The 10,383-nt window shown below is 37.3% G+C and overlaps 1 protein-coding gene across 1 annotated transcript in view; it reads right to left on the bottom strand.

Annotated features, from left to right (window-relative positions):
- Positions 1–1,596: 1,596 nt before the first annotated feature.
- The window catches only part of HECA (hdc homolog, cell cycle regulator), a 28,543-nt gene continuing 19,756 nt past the window's right edge, over positions 1,597–10,383 (bottom strand). The window contains exons 2-4 of the mRNA XM_065400982.1: positions 8,862–9,902; positions 5,573–5,727; positions 1,597–1,761 (exon numbers count right to left, since the gene is read on the bottom strand). Of these exons, the coding sequence (XP_065257054.1) occupies positions 1,597–1,761; positions 5,573–5,727; positions 8,862–9,902 (1,361 nt within the window). The remainder of the gene's footprint in view (positions 1,762–5,572; positions 5,728–8,861; positions 9,903–10,383) is intronic.

Below are 10,383 nucleotides of genomic sequence, written 5' to 3'. Positions count from 1 at the left end.
ATGGTATTTTTTTTAAAAAACAGGTAGAAAACAGTCAATACAGTAGGTCACCAGTTTTCTTTTGTTTCTCGCCCACTTTGGTTGCATGTTTTTTGCATTCTTTTATAGGACATGCAGAATATCAAAGCCATTTTAAATTCATACTTGCAATAAACATTAACAATTATAATCTGGGGAACCCATATTTTGTTGTATAAACAGTGTCTTACCACTTAAATACTGTTAGTTTTTTTAATGTGATAACAGATACCATAGTGATGAATGTGGTATGAAGAAAACTTAGATTGATCTTGAGGAGTCAAGTAATAGACTTTTTATTTTTAAATTCTTGCACAGAAGAAAAATAGGGAAACAAAGAAAGAGAACATTGGCAAACTCTATGGAGACAACCCCTCTGATACCAATTCATTATCTGGTATAGTCTATTACATGTGGGAATGTAAAGAGGAATTACACTCAACTTTTTTAAAATACACATCATTTCCAAGTTCTCAGAATCAATTGGACAATATCTGGATTTACATATTTTTGAAAGACTAAGGTGCAGTGGCTATTTCAGCAAATGTACTAAAAACTTTGTTTGAAATAAAGTCGTGATGCATTCTCATACTAATATGGCACAAATACCTCACAGTGCTCACAGATCTGACTCAGCCCAGATCATATTTTTCAAGATCCTCTTTACAAGTCAGTCATACCAGCCTCAGGCATGCTGTCTAAAGTTCCAACCCCCCCACACATGTGCACACACACACACCCCTTCATAACTGGTTTGCAATGGACCATGTCTTCCTTTATGTTCCTTCTGTGCATCACAACAAAGTTCTAAAAATATTTGCAAAGCAAATAACTTTAAATAAAGTGTATTAAAATCAAGCTTGTTTTTGTATAAACAAACAATTGACCTGACTGCTAAAATTACAACACTGGTGGAAACAGTACTATCTCCATACAATCTGTCAGTGAGGGTAACTCATATGAAATATATACTGCAGGAAGACACCATGCCAAAAAAGATTTTCAGGTAACATTTTCTGGCACAGATTTACATTCACTCGTCACAATATTTTAGTTTACCCAATTCTGGGAATCTGAAAGCAGACCAGCTAATATAATTTAAGATTTTTTTAGGTCTAATCCTGTTCCCATTGAAATCAATGATAAAGATCCTAAAGAATTCAGTGGTAACAAGATTGGGTCCTTCATGAAGATTTCCCCTCTCACCAAGCCCTAAGGGTGGTGGGCCCACAAAATCTTCCATTTCCAAATGGGGCTCATCCTGTTTTCTAAAAACCTTTCCACCCCTTTAAGCTCTTCTGTGATGATACAAAAATTAAAACCAAACCATTTAAGCTGAAATTTCCCCCACTCTTGGCATTAGTTGGCTTGCCTCCACCCTTTGCTGAAATCTTGTCAGGAGGACCAGGTCTTAGTAACACGTATATACATATTAATATTATATGTACATAGACACACAAAGAAGCTGCTCTTTCAGTTAGAAAAGAAATTAATTTTGTCACAGAATGGATCCTATAAAAAGGTGTCTAATAAAGTAGTAATACCCATAAAATAGCTATTACTAAAGCAAAGCTTTCGTCAATAAGCCTCCAGAACTTTAAATGAAGAGAATGGCTTCACAAAGTGGTAGTCTAGATTTCCACAGTGCGGGCACTGCTGGACGTTGCTGTATTCAGAGAAATACTGCATCCCAATCCGTACATCTATTACCGGCTTTCCACAGTGCTTACAGTTCAGTCGAGCCTGTCAAAAAGTAGACAGAAACACCTTGAAACATTCCAATTTGCTTCCAACCTTGCCACAGAAAAAGAGAATGTGTCTCACACAGTCCATTCCTCTTTCCTAAGGACAGGCTTGATTAAGAAAGTATAACTTATGAGATTTGATGGCAAGGGCCACTACTTAACTGGAATGGCAACTTCCTTAACTGGAATGCCTTAAGGTGATTTGGCAAAAGTACTGAACAGCCTCAACTCCCACTGAAACTCCTTGCAATATTGAGCCCTAAGTGATAATCAAATAGGTAACTCATCTGTCATGCTGATGGTAACCTGTCTCCTTAGATAAGGCTTCAAATGTTGCTTCAATTCCTCCCTCCAAGCAAGTTTTTTCATCAGGCTGGCATTATCACATGACTTTTCAGATTTTTGGTGGACTAATTTAAGGATAAAATTAACAAGAGTGCCTAAGTTCCATTTTCAAAAGTGACTGAGGTGCCTAAATTATTTAGGCACTTTTGAAAATTTTACCCTGTGTACATTTCAGTTGGGAGCGGAGGTGCCGGGGAGAACTGTTGAGGCATGATGTATTTACCTTAACTCTTCAGTGAACCAGCATGTTTAGACTAAGTAAAGCACAGCAATGACAGAAGCAAGAAAAATTTCAGATAACATAGCATTATGACTCATTTGGTCAGAGACCATCGAGCAGGGCATCCCAACTGAGCAGTCTGTGCTAGTAAGTTCTATAAGGTGCCACAGGACTCTTTTCCACTTCATACAACAGCTATAGTTAGGATATATGAGCTAAAGTATAGGAATAAGCAAGTTCTGCTAATTGAGTTTTTGTAAATTAACATTCTAGAAAATCTACAAAAAGTACATTATATGTTTGCACATATTGACCTGTATGGATGTTATTAATGAACTTCTGAATTCACACTTGAGACATTAGGACAAATAGTGAGGTTTTTTCCCATATGAAAATGAAATATAGTGCTACCTTTGACTCCTAATACTGAGAGGAATTCAGTTCTGACTGGTCATCCATGCAGAATCCAAATGTATAAGTACATATGTTGGTTTTGTGTTTATTAATCCCTAAAATAAAACTCAAATCCTTCACACCATTATTGCTGTTATGTGCCATAACTTGTTAACTTAAACACTAAAGTAAAAAAGAAAAGGAATTTTTAAGTCTGTGCCTACAATTCTTAATCTACATGGTTAAAATCTATTATTGTGATGCTGTTTAGACTTCTTATATTTAAACATAATCTGACTATGCTGCATATCAGCATTTTAATCTTTATGGATTAATAGATTTACAGGTTATGGTATTTCAGCATCATGACATGGTATTACATCATGCATAATACTTTAAAAATATATTTAAACATTGACAACCTATGTAAGAGCTACATATTACTATAGTACAGCAATATAGTATACAAAGTATTTTACAAATTCCAATTAGACAGGACCTTGCCTTGAGGAGTCAACATTATTTGGATAGATGAAAACCAAAGTGAAATGCAAGGGTGAGAACAGACAGAGCCATCAGCAACAGAGGCTGGGTAAAATATGTGAATCTTAAGGAGAGATTTGGGTGTGCAAAAATGCAGGCCACTTGACAAAAATAAAACAGGCTGTTGCAAGTACAGCAGGCAATGTGCAAAAGACAGACTCAAGAGTGGGTGGAAAGAAGATAAGCAGAGAATAGAGTCCATGATGGAGGGTAGGAGGAAACAAGGCCTAATAAGTATGGAGGCAGGGTCTGAGCTGCAAGAGCCTTAGCATGACAGCCTAATGGGTGCTTCTGAACATAAACCACATCTCAAAAGAACAGTAATGATCTTCAATAAAAGATCTTCCATGATTTTTGCTTGCAAAAAACAATTCACTTATGTACAACTGAGGTTGAGAGGGCATTAAAAGCCAGTGTCTGATCTGCTTGGAAGCTAAAGATTCCAAAGCATTCTTTGATGGAACATGCATTTGCAATAATCTCCTTGGCCAAAGTTTCACTTTGTCCATCACTGTTGTGCTCTGAGATTTTTTGGAATAAGGTACCAAATGCTACTTTTCAGTTAAAATAATTTAAGGCAATTCAGATTTAGTTTACATAATATATCTTAACTCTGCCCCTTTGCACACATGCTTTACAATAGGGTCTTCTGTTACATGGTCGTACAACACACCTGTAGGTGCAGTAGTAAAAATGAACATATCTAATAATTTAGGTGACTGAAAACTAATAATTTCATATTCTATTATATTGAATTGCTTACCAACTACTTTCACACTGCCCACTGACAATATAAATAAGACTCTTGTAATATACACACATAAGGAACAAGAATTAAGATGAAAGTTGAAACACTCTAAATTGCCTGATTTTTGCAAGCTCAAAATGTCAACCTTAATACTGCATTTAAAAAAAACCTTCCTATTTAAAGAGAGGCTCACGATTTAAGAAGTGCACAAAACTGTGAGTAACACTCTTCATTGTAGATACTACTATGGAAGCCAATTAACTACAGAGCTTGATGTTTACTCATCTTCTACAGCAGCAGCAACTCCCTTCTTCTTATCACTTACCATTGTTTATTTTTAATTTTAAACTATACACATTAGTAATGAGAGCTAATGAACATTTGCATTCTGACAAGGTTTCTTTGATTGCAAGGTCTCCAGGGCAAGGACAGTCTCTCCTCTACAGAGATAAGCAACTTGTTGGTACTTAGTAGTAATAATACATAAAGCTTGCAAAACTTGATAAAGACATTGCCCAGGAAAGAAAGGTAACTGAGTAAACAATTAATGAAGGTGTATCCCCGTTTGTGAGGAATGTATCTAAATACAATAGAGCTACTGATTGAACTGACTCAACCTGTTTTGTTTTTTTTCCTGTTTGCAGTACAGACTAATCCAATCATTCCCCTAGCACTTGCTTAGTGTGACTCCTATAATGAATCAATGGAGTATCACTTATACCGCTACTGGATCATCATTTGAGCGTTACACCAGAAATTAACATTTTATGAACTACTGCCCACTGCTGCAAAGTGTTGAGCATCTCCAATCCATCTAATCACTTAACCAGCCGTTAATCTGCAGCAACTGCACCTTCACACAGCAAGAGTCTGAGCATTCTGTCCCCTACATGAGATTTTCTCCACCTAAGGTACAAACTGGACTACAGTCAAGTCAAAACCAAGTTTCTTTAAAATTTGAAGATTTGCAGGATAACATCACTACACTCATACTGAAGATTAAAGAGAAAGGGAAATTCTTTACGCACAGAAAATCGCTTAGCGTTTCCATTACTTTTGCCTTTTCGCAGGCCTACCCCTTGATAAAACAGCCATAGTTCAAACAACTGACCAGGCCTTGGCTAAAAGTGCTATTTTAACAGTAACTGCAGTTTTGCTACTACATTGCTATAATCCCAAAATGAATCATGATGCAAAAGCTTGATGTGCATGAGATACTTTGTTGTGATTATCCAATCTAAGCATCAAGGTTTAATGCATTTTAAATTATTTTAAAATGTATCTTAGTTCTATCCCCTGCACCAATGGTTTACATTAATTTGGGTCTAATTTTTTTTAACCTCCTGTTTCTGCAGACCCCTGCGCACTATAATTTCATAGATTTTAAGACAAGAAAGGGACCATTAGATCATCTAGTCTGGCCTCCGGTATGTGATGCTGGTTTATGCTCTTAAACTAGGGGATTTCAGGGGGGCTGGAGGAAGGAGAGAAAATAGACACAAACACTTTTGCTTTGTTTACCTTCAGTTGGAGCTTCACCTTATTATGCATAATACTAACCTGACAACAGGGAGAGGCTGCCAGAATATCATAGGTATACATGGTTCCCAGTTGATGCCAGCTTCCATCCCATCGGGACTTGCACTTAATGCAGATAATTTTGTGAACTCCTTCTAAGCAGTCGACACAAACAGCATAGAGGTGCATAAGCCTTCCTGTGGACAGGAAACACATTTCTTAAGGAAAGGAGACATTATCCAAAAGGTTCAAGCAGACATTTCCTGTCATGTGCCATTTTGTCATTATACAAATAATAATTTTTAAGAAGGAGAATGACAAAGTACATAACGCTACTTTATAGACTGGCCCAAAATGTTTTCTAAAGGGGCAAAAAGGTCCCACTTTAAAAAAAACTCACAAAAACAAAAGAGGGATGTCAGATCCTCAATTTTCTCTTTGCTGGAGGACTTTGGCAAAATACTATGAGGACCTGGAAAGTGGTGTCACACCAACCTGATTCTCCAACTCCAATAATTCATCCACTCTCAATTCCCACCACAAGAAGGAAGAGTTGCAGCTCACTTGCCAGTCTGGTTTGACAATTATATTCAAGTCTGCCAAATATCTTGCCAAGATCTTCCAGCAAAGAGAAGGAAATAAGGACGTGTCATTCCTAATGTGAGAAACCATAAAAAAGCAGAAAAGAGCAAAACTGCAACTCTGGGTTTTGCTTGGCAGTTCACTTTAAGGCATGTGTATTTAAGACATAAGCAAATGATGCTTTAATGCACATTACTTTTTCAGATCTCAATACAAACTTCGAAATACCAGGTAGCATATTAGACACTTTCAATTTCAGTGTGAAGTGTTAAAATAACTCCCTCTCCCCCTCATATTTAATCACAGACTCCCTATGCAGGGGTGAATTGTCAAGAGTTGGATAAATTACACTGACTTCCATAGCTGTCAGACAGTTCAGACTTCAAGACTGAATATTTACTTTATAAAAACCATGAACAGACTTATCAGTAGAGACTTACCCCAAGATACAAAATTCAGATGAGAAAATAAAAAGCTTCACACAAGTTTTGGGGATCCAGTATTTTGATCTGGGCTCATCCCATGTTATTGAACTGAGGATTGGCTATTTAACTATGTACATACATACTATAATAAAAACCATCACCCTATATTTTACATTACTTGTATGCAAGAAAGTTATGATCTAATATTCAACTACAAATACCATCTACAAAAGAGTTGTGTGTGGTGATTTTGTGCTTTTCAGGAAACAGGCTGTGCTCTTATGAATCAACGTCTTGAATGTACAATTTCTTAATCAAAGTAATGAATTCATGACTCTAGCAGCTGCTTTGGAAAAAATCTCAAAATATACAAAATGTCTGGAAGCCAACAAGTACAATTAGTCTATATCAGAGATTTTAAACAAGTTTTTTTTTTTTTTTTTTTTAATGCAAACCTTTTAGAGAAATTGAGTGGAAAGTAAAGCCATTTAACAAAACAGATAAAGCTTCCAATTATTTTTGCACTCCTGTAACTATAAACTGGTAAAAAAAAAAGTGTTCCCAATCTGAGAAAAATGTATGAGTTTTTAAGCTAAATTCTACAATCTTCAAAAAGTAGTTTATTATGCGAGTTTTATTACTCAGACCCTGCCTTACAATGCTCCTAGAGTACAAATACATCAAGATCTGTTGTTCAAGTGAATATCTGGAAATGTAATCTTTGACATAATTCCATGCATTAGAAATCTTTTACTGTGTACCAAGATTAATAACTTTTTTATAGAAGACAGCTTTAAATGTATTTTACAGTAGTCATAGCTTCTGCACACACAGAAATATTTCATCTTCTCCACCATTAATTTTGAGATCCCTAGTTAAATGGCTTAATGGCTAAATCACTCACTGAAATAAAGAAATGATTTGTTTAACTCAGGAGGGAAACAGTGTCCTGGAACAGAGACTCACAGTTTAACTCTGTGTGTTAAAATGTGCGCTAAAATGATTAAATGTAATCTTCTTGTAACAAATCACTCTATTTAAGACAAAGGAAAGTAAAATTTCAACAATTTAGGCAATCTCCTTGGATCTAGTATTTCCACAGGTGTACATAAATCTACTAAAAGTTAGAAAGCAATTAATAAAATACAGGTAAGTAATAGTCATGTTAAGAAGAGTTTCAGATTATTTTTGGCAAGTGTTAAATTGACACGTGACATTTTAATTGTTGCAAAAGTATTGATTAAATTTGGCAAAACCATGAGCACATTATGCACATCTCCTCCAAAAAAGGAACAAACATTCTTGCCCCATATCACTACATTCTGTTTATGCTACATATTTATCTTAGATCATTTGCTCTTTATCACTTTTTTTTCCTTGAAGTACACTAGGTATTATGGAAACAATACTGTTAGCATAGACAGAGCTTAGTGACTTAGTGCAATGTAATATTTATACCATTGTTTGTTAAATCAAGTAAGCTTATATAATGTGTACTATGACCATGCATGGGATATGACAACTTTCATGAACAGGAAAAAATGCATCTTAAAAATACCTGCTTTACGGGGTTGTCTTACTCCCACTTTCTTGCCTTTTCCATTAAACTCTCAAAGTAATCCCTGCTGTGTCAACCAAAGTAGTAATAATTCTGTTGACACTTGTCTTGCACAGATTGTTGCCCCCCTCCTTTGGTCAATCTCATAGATCGCCTGTGTCTGTGTGTCCAGTTAGAGGTAGCAAGGCATAGCCTTCTTAGTCCGGTATATTATGTTAGCCCTTCACCCTCTTTCTCACCACAAAATAACTTACTGGTTGTTGGGCTTTTTTTTATTATTATTTATTTAAACCAAACTGGCCCCCAGCAAGCTATCCAGCCACAAAGTGGCATAACCGGCTCCTCTGGTAGATGTCTAATTTCAGCCCCTAATCTAGGCTGCAACAGGAAATTTAATTTTGAGACAATGCATGACTTACTGTAAGACTCTCAGCAAATAAGGCAGTGCATGTGCAGTGCAACACAGACTGGCTGGAAAACCATTACATGCTGTACCTGGAACCCTGAAGGAAAGTCCCTTAGTTGTAGAACTAATAGCAAGGTACGTCAATGTTGACACCTCCCAACCTATACAACACATCCCTTTTTAATAAGCATACTTATACCAAGCTTGATTACTTCAGATTTGACCCAATGATAAGCTAGAAATGAATTTAGGTTTCACAAAAGCACTTGCTGCATGGGGATGCAAATCTAAAATGAAATGCACAAAAAGCAGTTCAATCATTTTAAAGAGACCCGACACGACTGACAAGACAACCTGTACCTTGAAGGTGACAGGGAACATCATATTCAATTTCATCGTGTCTCGATGGACTAAGAAACAGGGTTCCATCCACTAGCGGAAACTGTTCAAATACGGGCAGTGCCCTGTGGCACAGCGCACAGTTTACAACATTCCTGTGGCTGGCACTAAGTGCTGCAAGAATAAATTTCCGTAGGTCCTCCCCTTGACCCACTTGGGCATCATCTTCCATCCGCACATGGAAAGTATTCAATTTATGCCTGGGTATATGAGTAAGTAGCTCAGATAGGTCAAGCCTTCTTAAAAATTGCACAGGGGCATCAAAATGTCCTGATCTATGCACTTGCAATCCAGATGCCCCATAATCAAAATGGGCATTCCTGAACATGCCACCACCAGTCATGTTCTTTTTATGAGGTTCTAAGTGAATGGCATTCTTTAAAAATTCTCCTAAATATCGTGACGAACGAGGGCCACTAAAATGTGCAGGGGCAAGAATAGAGTAGCCTGTAGGAGGGGACTGGCCAGGAGAGCCACAGGGAGAACGAACTGCATAGCTCCCACTAACTATGCCTTTCTCTTGAGAGTTCTGCCTGTCCATCGAATGCCTTCGCTGGATATCATGATTTAAACCTTTTTGTGGCTTGTTGACAGGCCTGCACTTTTTAGCATCTTCCACAGATTCTGCCATGGACCTGCCTGTGCTCTTCTCCGACACCGACTTTTTCTTCTTCTCATCCTGCATTCGCTTCACTTGGTACCAGTCTGTGTCTTTCTTTAAGTGACCCTGCCCACATCGGCAGGAGCAAAAGCGAAAAGCAAGATCATATCCCTTTTTTGTCCACATGTTTTGACGACATTGCTTTTCGTTCCAACTCCTTGCTCTGCCAATGCAGTTAAACTGAACAAGAATGCTGCTTTCCCACTCATAAAAACATTGAAGGTGCATCCAGGTGCTGTAGGGACAATGTTCATTGTTGCATACAACCTTCTGGTAGTCATCTTTTTCTAGATCAACAGGCCTTCCAAAGCTACAGATCAGTGGAGTAGCACAAGGTGCTTCTGTGGGACATAAAACAGAGACATTAGTACCTTACGCTGAATGCAATTTATTTGCAATATTTATTTTAGGTTTGCCTGATCAGGTGTATAAAGGAATCCACCACAATTACTGATTTATTTACTGTCATGGTTTTACAAACTGAAAGACTTTTGCAACATAACCAAGATTAGAAAAAAACTGCCACATTAGGCTCTCATCCTACAGAGACTTAAACACTTTTGTCACTTTACGTTCATGAATGGTCTCACTCAATGGCACTATTCAGGCATGTAAAGTGACACATATTAAGCCTTCGCAAGACTGGGGCCTTCGTGTGCCTTTTGGTATTAATAGTTTTTCTTTTGTTGTTTCCAGTGTTGCACTGTGGGTCAAGTCCTAAAGCCTATACACAGCGAGTATATGAGGGGTATGCAGGGTGATCACTAGAAGCCAAAAGGCAAAAGTCCTTCTCTCGGAGTCTGTCCATGGCCATGACTACAC

The sequence above is a fragment of the Emys orbicularis genome, chromosome 3, assembly GCF_028017835.1.
Source record: "Emys orbicularis isolate rEmyOrb1 chromosome 3, rEmyOrb1.hap1, whole genome shotgun sequence".
In the NCBI taxonomy this organism is placed as follows: Eukaryota; Metazoa; Chordata; order Testudines; family Emydidae; genus Emys; species Emys orbicularis.
Note: the sequence above shows the minus strand (reverse complement) of the source record. Positions and strands in the feature narration are given on the sequence as shown.